Consider the following 18,262-nt stretch of genomic DNA (forward strand, 5'->3'; position numbering starts at 1 on the left):
ACAGCATTTTGTCATTGTTTCAATGTGTAGCTGCAAACCTGACACCTATCATGTTGCTGGCTTGCTGGTCTCATTAAAATTGATTTCCTTTACAATTTCTGTCATGAGTGTTTCTTTACTTCTGTAGTGTCAGTTAAAACAGATCAATTCCACTGTATGCACAGGGTAAAATAACTAGGGAATAGAAAGCCCTTCTTCTGTCAGTATAAGCAGTTAGGCCACACCTATTGACCTTTTCCCCTTAATGTGATTCTAGGACTTCAAGAACTGAGGTAGTGTTCCGTCAACATAATTAAGGCAGTTTTAGTTTCTTTCTGCACTTCCACTTCTTGTTGCCTCTTCAAGAAGTTGGCTTCTTGTCAACCAGCAGTCTATCTGTGCCTCCCATGGGGTTATATTTGAGTCTGCTTCTCCAGTCTGCTCTCAGGGGCTTTATACTAAAGGGAAAGGCTGGGAATGTTATGGAAATCCTTTTAGTTAAAGAAATTTAGCTTTATAGGTCAAAAGCCTTCTTAATTCTGACTAAACTGTAAGTTTACATTTTTGGAGGCATACTAGCTATTCCTTTTGTGTCCAAGTGTGACAGTCCACCCTAAATTTCAGCTATGGTAAAGGAAGACTTCAGTCCTTCAGGACATAACCAAATAAACCAACAGAAAACCTAAATGTAGCCTGTTTTTTTATGTATCTTAGTTTTCTTCTTGCAGCTTCACTTAATGTTTGCCATGTCCTGATTTTCTTGACTCTGGTTCTGTATTTAAGGTAGTGATTTGTGTTTATCATGAGTTAATGAGTTAATTCCAAACAATAACAATCCACTCACACAACTGTTTGTCCTTTGGGATCCAAACCTGAATTTGGAGACAGGTCTGTGTGTTCACACCTGTATGTGTTACATATCATACATTTGATGAAAGTGGGGCTTTGTTACTGACAGATAAAAAATGTGACTGAAGTGTAACCACAATATTACAATTTTTACACCTCAGCAGTTTCCCCCTGAGTAGGACTGTCATTATAATTGTTTCTCTACACCTTTTTCCCATTAAAAAAGGGCAGTTACTAACTGCTTATGCCTGAGAAAATTAATAATGATATGAAAAAGACATTACTTTTTGTTTTACAAACCTTACTTCATGCAGCCAGATGAGAACACTAAGAGTGTGTAGGTAATTGGCTTTCCTGCACCCTGTGTTTTTAATTGCCTAGATATGCAGTCAGCTCAAGGTACATTTCTTGTGCTCTAATGAATTTTAACATAAAGGTTTATTTCTAGGTAGATCAGCATTGTAAGAGCTTTTTGGCTGTCTTATAAAAATAATTTAAAGTAACACATTGGTACCTAAACCTTGCCACCCAAGAAATTAAACATAGAATTTGTTACATAATTGTGTGTTTTACCTAACAACATCAAGTTGATTTTTGAAAAAATTGTAGCATTCCCCAGAGTTTCTTTATGCTGTGGCACTAGGTTGACATTGATTCAGGAATTGTTATAATTTAGATAAAGTTTGAGAGATGTCATTTCAGGTGAAAAAGCTTGTTTAATTCTTATGTAATTTTTAATTTACTCTTTGCATTTATTTGTGACTTGAAAAAGCAAGTAAATAAAGCTCTTCTTTCCTGACAAAATGTTTTGGATAAAAGACATATACATGAATGCAATATGAGGAGTTTTAAGGGCATGTCATTTCTCAGCTGAAAAACCCCCATCTAGTTGTACTGTACAAATGAGTGCAGTATAATGCATAGAGCATATATTAACATTTTATTAGTGTTGCTGCCAGAGTAAATAGGCATCAGTTCTGAAATACCTCTGCTATCCATATTTATAGAAGGTATTCAAACACATGCTTGTGTTGCATATTGTTTGGATTTGTACCTTCCTCTGACATAGCTGTGACTTTGACTATGTAATTTAACTACATGCAGCTTTTTTCCCACTTGGGAAGAGAGATGGTAATGGTTTTCTTCAGATGGATGTTACAAAGTCTGTAAATGGCTCAAGCTCTTGAGGAGGGATTTCTATGCTAGAGTTACAGGAGACCGTGCAAGCATCTGCTGTGACACTGCTGTGAGCTCTCTTCATTGTCCTGTCCCACACTGATCTGCTAAGTGAACTTGTCACTAAGAGCCAAGTAACTTAAACATCACTAAATAAAAAGTCGTAATTGTATTTACCCATCTTTGTCAAAAATTTTTGTACCTGCATATGTCATGATCTTGAGGACATCTATTTTTTTGATCAAAGATTTTGCCAGTTTGCCTCTCCTATTGTAAGTGTGTATGAATAGTCATAATCAGAATTCCAGTCTGGACATATGGATGCATTTTGATTAATTTAATGTTCTTTAATTTCAGTCAAGTTTCATTGCAGCAAAGGATCTCAAGTCTGAGTCTATTCCTAATAACCTGTTTGGGATTGTAGGAGGTCACAGTGGTTTACATTCAAAGCAGAAGGTCTGATTTTAGTCAACTGTAATAGTAGCCAACTGTCTCTGGTGATTGTACATAACTTCTGTATTTCTGCAAATATGTATTTGTCTGTGATACTACTGCATATACTGCATTTCAGGAGAAGCAGAGATTTCTGACAGATGTCCTACATGAAGTGATGTTGCTAGATGGGTTGGCCAGTTCACATCCAGTATCCCAGGAAGTGCAGCAAGCCTCAGACATCGACAGGGTGTTTGACTGGATTGCCTATAAAAAGGTGAGACTAACTAAGCTTACCTATATGATACAGATGTGACTAGCTATAAGAAGGTCATGTTCCATCTGTAAAAGAAATACCATTGTTAAACTATGTATGGGAAATTAATCTGTGTGGAATGCATATGGAATATTCTACAGTGATTAAACCCAATTACATTCAACATATCAAGTGTTAGTAAATGTTATAAATAAACTTGGGAGGCTGTCAGAATCCACTAAGAAGATTTAGGGCTTTTTATTACTATTTAGTTTGTGACAGGGTCTGCGTTGTGTTAGATGCTTTAAAAAGCAAAAGGATATGTAGTTTTTGTTGTTACTGAAATTCTCTAGAAAACTTACCAAGGGCTAAATTTAAATGTAAAGTTTTTGTATGCCTGAGAGTTTACTGTCAGCTAGTGAAAACTCTGAAGACATTGCTGAACACTAGGAGTGGAGAAACTGCCTTCTGGTGTGGTGAAGGAATATGTATTAAATTCAGTCAATTTTAAATTGCATTTCATTATTCAAAAGTCTTTTGGCCAGTTTCTCAATTCAACAGCTTCTGTGCAGGAATGAGAGGGTTTCCCCTGCTCTGTAACATGACTGGGCTTGCTGTTAGCACATGGCCTTGAAAGCTGGTGTTTCCCATCATACCACATTGCCTATTCTCTGCTACAGGCTATGATATATAAAACTGTGTATCACGGCCAAATGTGTTTGGTGTGTGACACAGTGGCTGCTGCCTGCAGCCTTCCTGTACAGGAGGTTTCTGATGATGATTCAGTCACAAGAATCTTTTGACTGTGGCCTTTGTGTCTAATGATCTTTTCTTCTGCATCATTTTCTGCCTAACATCAGACTACCAAGGCAGCATAGAACTGACTTGGTGACTGAACCTCTTGTTTATCCAGTGATCATTCTGGGATGGAAAAGAGGTGTTATCCTCTCTCGTAGTCATAAGCTATTTCTAGACTGCAATAACTTCACCTTGGTCGTCTTTCATGAAAGGATCCTATGCCTGTAAGGATGCGCAAATGAGAGTGTGTGTGTATGTGACCATGTAATAGGTACCTATGATGGAATATAAAAAAAAAAATGCTTAGGACAAGATTTTAAAATGCTGAGTTGTTCAAGAGCCCAAGTAACATTTTCAAATCCCTTAGCTATCTTGGAAAATACTGCTCTAGATCAATTAAGCTATAACAGCCAGCAGCTTTTAGCATACAGAATATTCCCATTGTTTAAATCTTTCAATCATATGCTTTCTGGTGATATCTAGACCGTGGTAGGTTCAGAGGCTTATCTCACATGAGTATCTTCATATTTTAATCTAATTATTTTGTTTTAAATTTATACAGTAATAGTACTATCTGTATCTGTAGTACATGACAATTTTATGAACACTGCAACCATCAAGTAATTTTCATTTACATTGAAATGACAAATAGGATCATAGGACACATCTGTATAGTGATAGTTATTTTACGCAGGCTAATAGGAATCAGTCTGGTTTTTTGTGGAGATTACAGTACAAACTTTGACTTGTATCTGTCTCTGTAAATATTCCTTTTTCAGTATAACAGTGGCCATGCCCAGTGGATACAGCAGCATCTCTCCACTTAGCTGCTCTGGTGGCCAATACTTCTGAGTCTTAGGTGACATTGGATGTGTTCATATCAGGGCATGATCTAGTAAATTTTGAGCCCAGTTACCAGGTCAAGCAAACTGCCTTAGGGAATGGCAATGCCAGAATTTCCTTACACACCTTCATAGGTGGGGAAATTAAAATAACCGCTCTTTCACCTATGAAGTCTTTTTTTTCCAGTCTGGTAATTTGTCTGTTTGCTATTCTCTGTAGCTGTTTGTCCTTTTGGTTCAAGATACAAGCTTAATTATATAATAGGAATCATAAAAGTTTAATTAACAGCATACAAGCCTATTGTTTAATAGGAATACACTTTCCTTACTTACTTTGTAGCTGTTCTTTTCAGTACCTTCGTTGAAACACCTGACCCTGTTCCTTCTGAGGATAAATCAGAGCAAATTTAACATCTCTTACATAGTTTCTTTCCTAGAAAATGTTGCATATATGCATGCATTGCTTACATTGAAAATCAGCTATGGAAATAAGTTTATTTATTAGATATCCAGAATAGAGCCTATTCCTCTAGCTCTCCAGTGTCTCCTAGTATAAATACTGTGGTGAATAGTAAAATACAAGCTGTAAAATTACACTGAAGGATTTCACCTGGTCAGGTGTGGGCTCAAATATTTTCAGGTGCTACAAAGCCCTTGACACACAATGAGCCTTGGTGGAAGGAAGTTATTACTGGTGTTTCTGGGATGACTTTTTGGTTGTCTTTGGTTGAGTGACTCTTTAAATTGCTGTAAAACATTAAGCTGTGAGAATTTTTTTTCTCCTGAACCTACTAAACTTTGGGTCAGTATCATCAGTGAGGACTTTTTTACTGTCTTAAATACAATATTTTTTAAACAGTTTACCATTATGTGCAGTATCTGTCCCCTACATGTTTGATTTTTTTTTTCATTGTCTTTTAACTTTTTTTAAACTTTCCATCTTGTGCTTCCTGAGTGCTTGGATTGCCTATGTGATCTCTGTTCTCTCTTCACAATTTTCTACATTATATTGAAATGATGCAACTTTCTCTGATATAAGTTTTGTTCAGTGAAATGACAGTCATGGAATGTCCTTGTTTTTTCATTGTCTTTACTGTCATCAGTATGGTATAAATCAGACCATTAAAGTACCCATCTCTGCTAGACACTCAGCTGTCATTCTAAAGATGTGCCTTTTTCTACACACTTCAGAAATTACCATTGAAAATGTGCTATTTAGTTGCCTCAGAGTTGAATATATTTTTTCGTTTCCACTTTCTCATCCTTGGGGATTGCATATGTGAAGAAATCCATGACATAAACCTCATGGCATTCAGGTAATCTCACTAGCAGAGTGAAACAGACACTATAGCCTGGCAGCACACAATGTTTTTCCACTTAAACGGTTGAGGGTAAAGTTTGCCTCTTTGAGAAGCGTCATGCTAGTCCTTCTTCAGATAGAAGCATGTCATCCACTACTAGGGCCACAAATAAGTAGAGAAAAATGAGAAGTCGTGATAGTTCATTAATAAACAGTACTGATAGATGATTCAAGGCTCTCAAGTTGCATCAGAGAGTGCATATGTCTTCCTGGTGCAGCTGGAAGTGAGATAGTGTCCTCCCACGATGACGGGAAAAGTGGTTATATCCCAAGTGCAGTAGAAAATATAGCCTGTTGAACACAAGAGTAGAACTGAGAATTGTTAAATCAAAGCAAAAAGCGTGACAGCCTTTCCACACCAGAAATAACTGACAGCAGGAATCATAGCCCTGGAGAGCTTCAGCATCAGAGGAGGAGAGAGTGCAGCAAGAATAACATGAGGAGCAGCAATCAGCATGGAACAACGGACTCTAATAAAATGGAGAAACAAGGCAGCTGCATCTCAAAGGCAACAGCCAGACCCAGAGCAGCCTGAGGGAGAGCCATCTCAGACAGAACTAAAGGAGTCATAGCCCTAGATGGGCAGCCACAGCCAGATAAGAGAAGGGATGAAAGGACATCTAGAGAGCCAGATATCTGAAGTCAGTTCAGTCAGCCTGCTTCGTGCTTTGAAGTGTGCTGGCTGGAGATTCTGGCAGCAATCAGTGCAGGCAAGACCATTATGATGGAGTGTAGCTATAAAAGTACTCCCAGAAGAATATGCCTTGGTAAGTGACAAACAAATCAAAACAAGGAAGAGGATGACTGGAATAGGGAAGAATATTCTTTTTATTCCTTCCGTGTAAGCTAAATTAACCTCAGCAGTGAGATCAGTTACTGACCCTGACTTTGTAGTGCAAACAATTATTTCCTAAACCCTTGTATGTATAACTTCCTTTTCCTTTTTAACTCTATGCCATATCTTTAAAATTTCCTTTTTCTTCTTTCAGTGTCAAGTGATGGAAGGAAGATTTATTTCTGGTAGTAATAAAGGGAAACCATGCTTCCTGCTTCCCCTCAAAAGCAACATTCTGCATTAGGAGCTCTGTTCAACTAAAGCTTTACACAAAGAAAAACGCACAGCTTCCCTGCATTCTGGCAAAGGAGAATTTAAGAAATTGAAAGCAGTGGTTCACTCACCCTTTTGGAGTGTAATTCTCTTTGAAAATTTACGATGTAGCATGTTCTGCAAGTATGTGGAGAACAGGAGGGCTAATGCAGTCACTGGAAAGCCTCTCTAAAAATTTCATTGTTTTTACTTCTGTTCCTCAGGCACTAGGAAGCACATTCACACTGAAATAACAAAACCAAAACAAAACAAAAACCCCAAAGCACCACTCCATATTCTATTCAGGAATAGTAGTTTATAAAAAAGCCAGTTCATGAGTGCAATGAAATTGTGATGATGTGCATCTATGAAGTGACAAAAGAGTGAGAGTAACTCATTAACAATGAAAGAAATGCTAGATAAATACTTTAAAATTGTACAATAGGTTTTATTTTTGATTTTTCTTTTAGTTGAATTGATAACATAAGGTGGTATCAGACTAGTTGAAAGTCTTACAATAGAATAGAGATGGCTTTGGAATCCATTCACTTGCCATGGTATAAAGGGAGAGCTTTTTGTTTTCCCTAATTTAGCTGTGCTGTTGTCTGTGGATGCCATTAAGTCCAAAGGGTGCACATTTGTGTGATGCTGATTTTTCTTCCATGACTTGTGAATGCAACAGGTCAGTGCCCAGATTGCAGGAGGTGCTTTCAGGAGCCATTTGTTCCTAATGCATTGTAACAGAGGAGGTATCTTGTAATGAAAATAATGTCTTTCTGTTGAGATAAAAAGGCTGTAGGTTGTTACTGCTTCCCGTATGAAAGTCATTGAAACGCAGTCAGTGATACCAAGTGGTTTAAGTTCAGAGCAGCTCCAAGAGTGCCTCAGAGTATGTAGGCAAAAAGGCTCCTAAAGTAAAAAAAGACTCCTAACTGGCTGTCCCAGTTCAGCCGGTGGGTGCCAATGCCTAAAGCTAGACAGGTGCTTCAAGATACTTAAAATACTGAAATCATCTTCCTACCATCCTGACTCAAGCAGGAGCAAATAGTCTTTAACCCTTTTACACTGGTGAGTGTATGCTAGTTATTATTTTCTGAAGCAGAAACGTGGAAACTACAGTGTGTGGTATATAAGCAGCTACACATGGACAGTGCTTCAGGAGTGTTATGTGTTCCACATGCCAGGGACAATTGCATATGGATTTGATTGGAAATAATAATGATGGAGCTCAAATATTAATAAAAGCATTTTATTGTAAATAAGAGTTCATTAGACTATACCGCTCCATCGAAGTAGAGTTATCGGGAGGACACAGCCTGTTGTGGTGCAAGCCTTCTGCCTGTTTCCCATGGAAAAGCAGTGGCAAATGGCAGCTCCCAAGTGCTAGAGGAGATGATCGAAACAGAAATGGCACCAGTGGGTCTAGACACCATGTCCTACCATCCTTCCTTCCCCAAAAGGAAGCCATTAGAAGGAACAAAGTAGTGCATCTGTGTCTCTGATATTTTCATGGCTTAAAACAGAGTGTTCATAACAACAGGTGTACATGGAGGTACTTGCGCTTGACATGCATTTGTCTTTTCTGCCTCTGTTTTTGTTTTGGAATGATCATTTTCAGCAAAGGGCAAAGCAGAAAGTTACAGGTATTTTCTTTATTTTTCCCTGAAGGAGTCCAAAAAAAAAAAAAAAAAAGAATGCCATTGTACAGGCAAGGGCTGATTTTGCTGATACACATCCTGGTTTAGATCAATAACCAGAAGAGTGACAGTTACAAGTGTTAAAGTAACTTGGAAGAAGTTGTAAGAATTAGAAATAAAAAATAAATTTGATTTAGTGAAATAGAGTAAAAGGAACAAAAAACTTGACATAAGAATATAATCAATGTTTTGATCAGAGTATGATCCTGTAAGATTTCTATTCAAAAGGTGACTCTCTGGAAAAAACTCTGGCACACTGTTTTGTTGTTGTTGGTGTTATTTTTAAAGGTATGTTTAAGTACTGGAAACTTAGGATGCTTAAAGGAGGTATTAAAAAAGAGGAATTATAATGACAGGTTTAGTTATAGATAGTTGCCAATCAGTCTTAGGCTAATGGATTGAGATTTTTATGTGGTATTTAGTGACCTAAAAAAGAATATTAATTTTTCTTGAAGATTTCATATCATATAAAGGCAGTTAATAAAAAAGTGTAATGTTCCTTTGTCCTTGTCACTGGTGTCAGAGCATATAAGAGGGGTTTTGGTGGTGAGGCCAAGTAAAACTCCTGTTGTAAGTTGAGTCATAGCATTTTATCTGGGCAATGTATAATATTCTATTATTCAGGGAAAATGATGTGACAATATCCAGCTGAAGAGTATGATTAGTTATGGTCATATACCCCTGAATTTTCTTCTTTGTGTCATGTTCCTAAAATTTGCAATGGAATTTATGACTAAGACAAGTATTTTGCCAAAGCCATCTTGCTATCTGACCATCTTGGTATTATCCAGCCTTAGAACATCTGTGTTTGTCAGAATAGAAAATTATTATGATTTCCAAGTGAAAAGCTCTCCTTGAATATAATGTTGCTTTTTCAGTGATGTTTTGGTATCAGATAAATGGCCTTTCATTCTGTAAAAACAATGTAAGGTGCCTTTATGCATCTTTGTGGATTTAATAAATACATTACAAGTTTGTAGGTATATTAGCTGATTTGGAAAAGACTGGTTTACCCATGCTGTTAATGAAGTTTTAAACCATGAGGTTTACATGGTTTTACAAACCATGTAAGTTAATTTTTTAAATTAACACATATCCTGGTTTAACTGCTGAGTATTAATAGCATATTAATTTGTGAGTGTGCACTGCCTGATTAGCAAATATCAGTTGGAAATTCTGTTGCTTTGAAAAGTAAAGAAGATTGATTAAAGGACTGTTTTGGTTTTTTTTTTCTAATCCGTATCATTAAAATCAAGCAGGGTTGGTTTTGTTTGGGCTTCTTTTAACAAATATAGTCCCTTAATTTTTAACAATTGTTACCAAGTGCGGGGAAACCAGTGAGAGCCACAATCAGCCAAGTACATAGATGTTAAACCTTATGTGTGTACAAATGTGGAATTTATTTGTGTTGCTTGTGTGCTTAAGGTACTTCAGTGCATCACTGAATGATTGCCTGGGCAAAGACCCTCAGGATAGTTTCATATTGTGACATTGGGTACTAGTATGCTGCATGATCTGCATGTACCTATCTCCTTCTGTAGTTCTTCCCTTGGCTTTTATGTAGGTTATCCAGAGACAAAACCTCTAGGAATTAATTTAAACATTGTACATTTCTGTCACAGGGAGGAAATCATAGGCACATGTTTACTCATTTAAACAAGTATGTTCTGTTACCCTAATCAAATAAGGAAGCATTTGCACATATCAAATTCACTTGCATTAAGCTTCATTTTTTTTCTTGTAATATTTGGAGGTGCCATTGGAGAATACAGAAAATAGCTATGCTGTTGTATTACAGTGCTCAGTTTCTGAAAATGAAAGAGGAATTTAGTGTTGGTGACTCATGATACAATCTAATTAATTCCGTGAAAAGAATTTCTCAGTGGGTACTTATGCAGTTCTCAGAGATGAGATAGTTTTGATACAGACAGCTGAAGAATTCCAGAGAAGCCTTTGCAATTATCTCTGCTGTTACAGCTTGATAGAAGAGCTTTAGCAGAGGTCTCTCTGGAGCCTGCAACAGGATCATGTTGTAACTGATGTCATGAATAGGACACCCTTGTTCCATAATTGTCAGGATAAAGCCACATAAGATAAAAGACTGTTCAGATGATAAAGGTAGGAAAGTAAAATACATTTCAGCATAACCATCTGAGAGAGAGCTGAGGAATGGCTGAACTTCTCCCTTTGTGGTAAAATGAAAAAAAAAGGAGAGCATATAGTGAATATGTTTGCTTAAGGAAACGCAGCTGAAGTGCAATACCTGTGTTTGAAAGTGGTTACCCAGTGTTCAGTTGTTCATACAGGAGAATTCAGTAAATTCAGTGCGCTGCATGTAGTGTAACACGTTACACTACTTTCATCAGTTAACCAAGTTTTTAAATAATTCATTTGCATACGTAGATGAATACATACATTTACATACATCTGTCTACATTTGAGCAAATTCTGCAGATGTGACTTAGTCAAAACATACTTCTTTTCTGTTAAATATCTCTAAGATGCAGCATATTTAATTTTGGGGGTTTTAAAAAATTTTATGTAATTATTTTTTAAATGTCACATTTTTGCTACGTGTTTGATGTACATTATTCTTTTGCTTTAATTCATGCTGTGTTTTTTCCCAATAAGCTAAATTTCATGGGGTATCCAGCTGTGGTTGCTTAGTACCAACAAAGAATGATTGTTTTGAAAAACGTGACTTGGATATTACTTGTTGGCTAGTGTTCACATTACAAAATTAAAGTGCAAATGTGTATTCTTCATATAAATGCTTGGCAACATGCTCTTCTAATATTTGAAATTAACTTAGACTCAAAATTACCCAAGTTTTTGAGAACTAAAGAATAATATATGAATTCAAGAAATTTAAGCTGAAATGAAATGATACTCACTCACTTAAAAGCCCATTTGATTGTGGATATCCTTAGGCTTCTATTTGGCAGAGAACTCTAAAAATATGTTCAATATTTCAAAGAAAAAACACAACCTGTATGCTGTTTTTATTACATTTGCAGTTCTAAAAGAATATCTTTTTTGTATGTTTCATGAAGAAATGATACGTTTCAACCAGTACTTAAAACATATTAGTCAAAAATTGGAAGTTCTTCTATGTTCTGAGATGATTCTGGTGAGCTAATAGTATAGGCCTGACTTGACTGTATGCAACAGATATGGCTCTGACTTACGTAGTGAGGGACCAAATCATGATCAAAGTATAAAATTGGGACTGAGATTTTTAAGGATCTACCAGGGGAGTGCAATGAATTGTTTTGTATTGGACATTCCTGCTGAAGAATGGGTTAATTTCCATGCTCAGTTTATTCTTTGTAACAGGTTGCAGAAACCATCAATTTGCAGAGGTGTGTGGGAAACACTAGCTAAAAGAACTGTTACTTGTTGGAAAGTCTGCAGATCTGAGTGGCATCCACTTGCTCCTTATAAGGGTAACCAGATATGGAGCTGCAGAACTTCTGGCAGTGGGATGTAGACCATCCTAACAAATAGTAGCTGTGCCAGAGAATTGCTTGAGAGATCTAGGCTGGTGAGTTTGTCTTCCTTCTCCAGTGAGATGGGGACTCTATGGGGTATAAAGACTAAGATAAGTAAGCATATGGATTAATATATTGATCTTGATTGGTCATCACTGCTGCAAAGGGGAATTCGTTCTTACTGCCCAGCTGGAGTTCTTGAGGGGAGAATAAGAAGACAATGGATTTTAAAAAAGTTTTTGACAAGGCATGCCACCTATAGCTCAGACTAAATAATTTAAGGAGAAAAATATTTAGTATGTGTGTACTGTAGCTGATTAATTAAGAACCACCAAAACGAGTATACATCAGGTATATACTAGTAGCCATGAAATTTTGTATATTGATTCTCATCTTAACTCAGGAGGTCTTTATGAAAGATTGATGCCTTTGTGTGTGCCTGTGTGTGGTCTGAGTCTTGTTTTAATCATTGAAAAGGAAGCTGATTATAAGAACTTACTATTGATAACAATAGCTCTAACAAGATGAATAAAATTTAGTATAATTGAGGCAGAAGATAGAGTAATTCACATTTCTCATAGCTAGAGAGAAGGTAACCTTGATCCTGAGTTGCAGGTTTATCAGCACATAGAAAAATAACTGTAGGCCTTCTGTTTGTGTCCCACTGAATTTGAAAAATTCAGTTTATGTGTTATTACATATTAATCAAGACTGATTTTGAACTGATTACTGCATAATAGAACAAAGTTAATAAATCACTTGTATATAGTGTTTGTTTTGGTTTTGTTTATTTAATGAGCAGAAGAAGCAAAATGGATATGTGGAGATTTTGTAGAAAATGGATATATTAAATTTCTGTTTTAGAACCTCAGTTATGTAATTTTTTCTGGTAGTCCACTGTTCGTCTCTTCAGCATCTCACTCCCTGCTTACACCTTGTATACTATGGAGATGTTTTTCTTTCCAGGATCCTTCCTGATTTTAGCTTTCATGTCACAAAAGTATTTTTATGAACTAAATCGAACAGCTTTAATTCCTAAAGAAAGGTGGCAAGGTGTACATTCAGTGAAGAAGAGATAAATTGAGGTCTGTGTAATTACTATGATTGATGTTACTTGAGATCAATTGATAGGTAAGCCTGCAAGATGCTGTATTTGCCTTTGCAAACTCCATGAGGTGTTTTCCCTCTGTTAACTTTTCATAGTTTTTAATGTTGTTTAGTAATTTACAGGGTAAAATATCTTCAGAGAGATTGATGCCGTCTCACTTGAGATGGTCACCATGTAGATACCTGCAACTGAGTAGCCCTCCATCTCCCTGTATCATCAGTGAAGATAAACAGGCATCTTAAGGGTGAAATTCATCTGTCCTATTTTAGATGCATGTCTTTGGATTAATCAGGATGAGCTGAAGTACTTGCTTCTCTCTCCTTTGCCTTTAAAGGAGGTCTAGGCAGCTGCCTCAGCTGTGTACAACTGTGTAAGCATCACTTAGCTACAATGTAGGTATTTGTAGTCAGATGAATCTCGATCCTATGGTTAAAACAAAAACAGTGAAGCACACAAAAGCACAACTAAAAAGAAAAAGAAGCTGATATTGCAGGAAAAAATGAAAAATTTTGTAGGAAATAGGATGGAAGAGTTGTGTGTTTTCCAGGTCAGTCTATTATGAGCTCTTTTCCTTCCCCCACTCTAATGCATTTACAGAACAATCTATTATTTTGCCCTTACAAAGTAAATCAGTTGTAGTTCACGGTTTCTGTTTTGTGCTGCTGACATTTTTCTCTCAAGGGAACCTTTTAGAATAATGACATAATTTTTGGTTCTTCAAAGAATAATGCTGAAAGAGTTTCTAGTTTATTTGTATCTCTTCACATATGGCCTCCTGTTCCTGCCTCTTGGCTTCTGCATAACCTTATGTGCTGGTTCGCTGATTTTTATATTGTTCCCTTCCCTGGAACTGCTTCACCAGTTCTTTATTTCAAGTACTCTTCTTGGCTTTCTGTTCAGTATAGAGCATCTACCTTCAGCTAGCAATCTGCCCTCTCTCCACGACCTTCTGTTGAATACCTACCCTTGCTAATCTTATATAAAAGTATGGTGTGTAGAATAAAGTGAGATATGATTTTTGTTATTTGACTATATATACAAAAGGATCACACCAGTTTTGTACCTCCACAATTCAGGAGTTTCCCCAGAATGGGGAATCAATTTCTGTATGGCCTTTTTGGACAGTGCAGTTGAATTAATCTCACTGCACTTTAGATGTCTGCAGCACAGATGTATACATATGAGCCAGTCACTCAAGCCTGCCTTTGGAGTGAATTACAAGAGATGGGTACTTTTAGAGTACAACTCCCCTGATCTAAGGTTTAAGATTAGATAAAGTGCATCCAGAGGTGATTTGTAAAGCCAAATGTGTTTAAGGGAAGTCTAAACAACTGAAGTGATTACAATCATAGGTGCTACATGCATAGATATGTAGATACCTGCATTGAATCAAGTGTATCACTTCCTGTGTGGCTCTGTTGCAGTACTGTGTAGTAGTAGTCACCATGTTTTTGTGGGCTCACACATAAGACTCAGTTTGTTTCCTGTTAAATAAAGTTCCATTTGGTACTATCTTTTGTATTAAAAAAAATTTACAAGATGCAAGTTGCAAGTGAAACAATTAATTAAGGAATTTCAAGTATAATAAAATTGAGATATTCAGTAAGACATAAAATTAAATTGACTTACAGTAATTTTGATCTGTAATGATGTAAGAGGATCAAGATGTAGGAGTGTGCTCTGAAAAATTACTTAAAACTAATCTGGGATCAAGGATGCAATCACATTATTTTATATTGGCATGGAGAGACTTCATGGAGAGAATTAGATCGAATACCTTAGCACCATGCCAGCGCCCCCATGAAAATGCAACCTATCAGTTGAATGCTGTGAAACGCGATTGAGAACAGAGCAAAGTGGCCAAACTTAATAACAAGGGAAAAACTTTTTTACACTACTACTACTACTGCTACTATAAAAGAAAAAAGGAAGAGGAAAAAAACACACACTAAATTCAAAATTAAAACCTTTCAAAACATTCCTCCTCCCATGACCCAACTCAAATAAATCACAGCAAGACACATTTGGACCCTTAATCAAGTCTTCACCCTTCCACATAATCAATACTGAGTCTATCAGGGGAGAGAGGAGTCTCCCTTGCACCACAGATCCCCAGGAAGCACAGCTGCCACCTCTTGTGTTTCCATGTCACACATGGCACCGCCCAAACACACCAAGCCAGTGTGACACTCTCCTCTCCATGTCACAGTGCTCTCACCACCGTGCATGGACAGAGACTGCTTATAGGGCTCCTTTAAGGATGCTTTGCCAAGGACCAACAGGAACAACAGTCCAGTGTCTCATTTTGGGACTACAGTCCCCCCCATTTCCCTGGGGCCGAGGGTCCAAGAACAGAGATCACCTTCTCTTCTTCTCTGAAGACGGAGGGCATCATCACACCCTTCTCAGCTTTTCTCTGTTCATTCCTGAACTGGTAGTTGCTGAAGGAGTCTCTTGGCTCACCATTGCATCCCCCTAAAATGCAGTCTCTCTTGGAGGAAGGATTGGTTCAGTCTATGGCTAACAAGAAGAGTCCAGCCAAAAGCCACTCCATCATCTCCCCCAACCTTCTTTCCCTAACATCTGAGGTCCCAGACTGTGTCTCTTTCCTTCAAACTGAGGAGGAGTAATATTTCACAAAGCCTTCATTTCACAGGAAAGGGTTAAAAGTCCTGGTCTCCTTGGATGGCTGAAATCTCAGCCCAGAATGTTGTGCTGTCTCCCACGCTGGGCATCTCCCCCCCCCCCCGCCTCCTCCTTCTCCTCTGCCATCAAACTTCCAGGTGTCTGCAGGCTCTCTATCTCTTTTCCCTCTAGGTTCGGGGTGGGGGTGAAACAAAGACATCTCAGACGTTCTCCACCCTTCCGTCCACAGGAGCTGGCCCAGCTCAGTTCCAGACCCTTCACCCCCTGGCCTACCTTCCCAGGCTACATGGCTTTTCCCCTCCCCACCCAGCTCATGGCTGGGTAGGGGAGGTCTGCACCCTCCGATGACTGGAACCAAAGAGAGCGAGTTCTCCTGGGAATTCTGTATTTAACCCCTCTGTGTTCTCAGAGATGTGTCCATCTTCAATTGGTCACCCCAAGTGTCAGTATCCAAACCTGACTGCTGACTGGATTGACCTCTTCCTTCCAAAAAAATTCTTGTTCTGTGTCAAACCATGACAGCTTCACTCTGCATTTTGTAGATTTCAAAGACATGCTCAGTTTGCAAAGGAATTCTACTCCCACGTTTGGTTATGGATTGTCTTTACCATGTTGTGAGTATGCAGGTTTCTTCAGGGGAAGAAAGTGCATAAAGTTCCATCCCTTCAGGCAGTGTTGGCTAACTGTCCATGAGTGAGCCTTTTCCCAAGACCACTTTGCAAAAAAGAGCTGTATGCACCTAATTTCCATGAAGTAGCCAACATATTCTACTTTCCTTTCCAATAGCAGTGGAATATCAATGCTGAGGCTGAGAAAACTTCAACAGTATCATAGATTATATGAGGAGCATATAGGTTATACAAGAAGCATACAGGTTATACGAGGATCTGGGTGATCTTTGGCAAGTGATTTCATTAGGGTGTGCCACAGTTGCCTTTTAATTTGCAGAATATTGGCATTAATCTTAGTGAGGACTTGTGAGATCTGCTAATGAACAGTGCTTCACCAGATGCAGGTAGGGTCGTTAATCATTGAATGAATACCTAGAGTATTTATCTGGTTAGAAAAATTAAGATAGGGTACAGTGGTTTAAGGCGAGTCAGATTTTGACAGGAACTAGGTATGTTTTTTGAATAGGAAAGAATTGCTTTCCACCTGACCTCTTAAACCAATGTGCTTTACCTTTTGACAAGGTACTGAGTCATCCACTGCCTGGAGGAAAGCACTTTAATCATCAATAAACAGTCATTCTGCCCAGCAGGAGAGGCAAATTCACTTTTCAAGACATCCTGTGTTGTTCCTCTGTTGGACAAAGGTTGCCGGAACAGAAGTGGCTCTGAGAGTGAAGTGCTGAGCAGGCTCCTTGCATGTCAGCATGTTCAGGGAATGATGCTGATAGGTTCTAAAGGGCATCTCCTGCACCAGGAAAGATTTGTTGGGATTTTTCTGTAGGTTTAGGTCTAGATCAAGAAGCTTTTGAAAGGTATGGCATCGTAAGTCCTTTGGATTCCATCTGGTTTGCTGCTGGCTAAGCAGATAGGCAGTGGGAATGGCAGCACACTGGCCCATTCAGATGATCCCAAAAGCTATGTATTCTGTTTTTCCTATAACTGAACTTACTGCACATACTTTCTGCACCTCCCACAACCCTCTGTTTAGGGTCACCTTCCAAGCTTCTTTCAGAAAGCTGCTCTTCTTAATGCCAGTTACTCTCTATACCTCTTGCTTTTTATCCTTCTGCCTGCAAACCTGTTTTGCTTCCTCTCTAGTCAGAGTGCCAGTGTTTGCTGCCTTATCCTGCTCTGCTTTCCAGAACTCTGAACGTGTTAAGAGCTTCTGGGCTTCTTATGAATGTATCATTGTTCTCTGTTCTGCCTACTCTCAAAAGTTCAGGAAAAGTGAAACGAATGGTTTCCTCCCATTTCTTTTCCCTCCACACCAAGGGCTTCATTTGCTCCTATTTCTTCTCCCATCTCTCAAAGACACTTTTCCCCCTCTTAAGGTTCTCTTGCTTGTTTGAATCCATTCCCTTCCAGAAACACGTAAAGAAAGCATTTGCTTTCCCTGAGCAGGGAAGATGGTGGAGCTGTGACAAACCTATTGTTCTGCAAGCTGTAAGTAGGGTTTCTGAGTTTCCTGAAGGTAATTAATTGGTAGAAAGTACTTCTAAAGTAGCTGTGAAAAGAGATCTGAGAGAATAGTCCTGCCTTTGTACCTTGACTCGCCCTTCAGTCTTTCCTTGCTGTTTTATTTTGTTTGCTGTACAATGGCCAGCCATAGTCCATCCAACATGTCTAAATGTTACCTATGAGGGGAATTCTATAATTCTTTACATGTATATGATAGTTCTTAGTCTCTGGATAGAAAAAAAGACTCTATGGGCAAGATTATATGGAACTATTAGCTTGTTTACTTTTTACAGAAGTCAGTAGAGACAAGGTGCTTATATATATATGTCTTTTGTTATTATGTGAAGTGTAAACTGTGAGAAAGAAACCAGAGCATTCTGGAATACTTAATAGTGAGTAGGAAAAGGGATGT

General features: G+C 38.0%; 1 protein-coding gene across 2 annotated transcripts in view; it reads left to right on the top strand.

The window, feature by feature from the left end:
* The window catches only part of TRHDE (thyrotropin releasing hormone degrading enzyme), a 213,143-nt gene that overhangs the window by 94,629 nt on the left and 100,252 nt on the right, over positions 1–18,262 (top strand). For both annotated transcript variants that reach the window (XM_021528979.3, XM_021528977.3), the window contains exon 6: positions 2,576–2,713. In XM_021528979.3, coding sequence (XP_021384654.2) covers positions 2,576–2,713 — 138 coding nt within the window. The remainder of the gene's footprint in view (positions 1–2,575; positions 2,714–18,262) is intronic.

This window comes from Lonchura striata, chromosome 5 (assembly GCF_046129695.1).
Source record: "Lonchura striata isolate bLonStr1 chromosome 5, bLonStr1.mat, whole genome shotgun sequence".
NCBI lineage: Eukaryota > Metazoa > Chordata > Aves > Passeriformes > Estrildidae > Lonchura > Lonchura striata.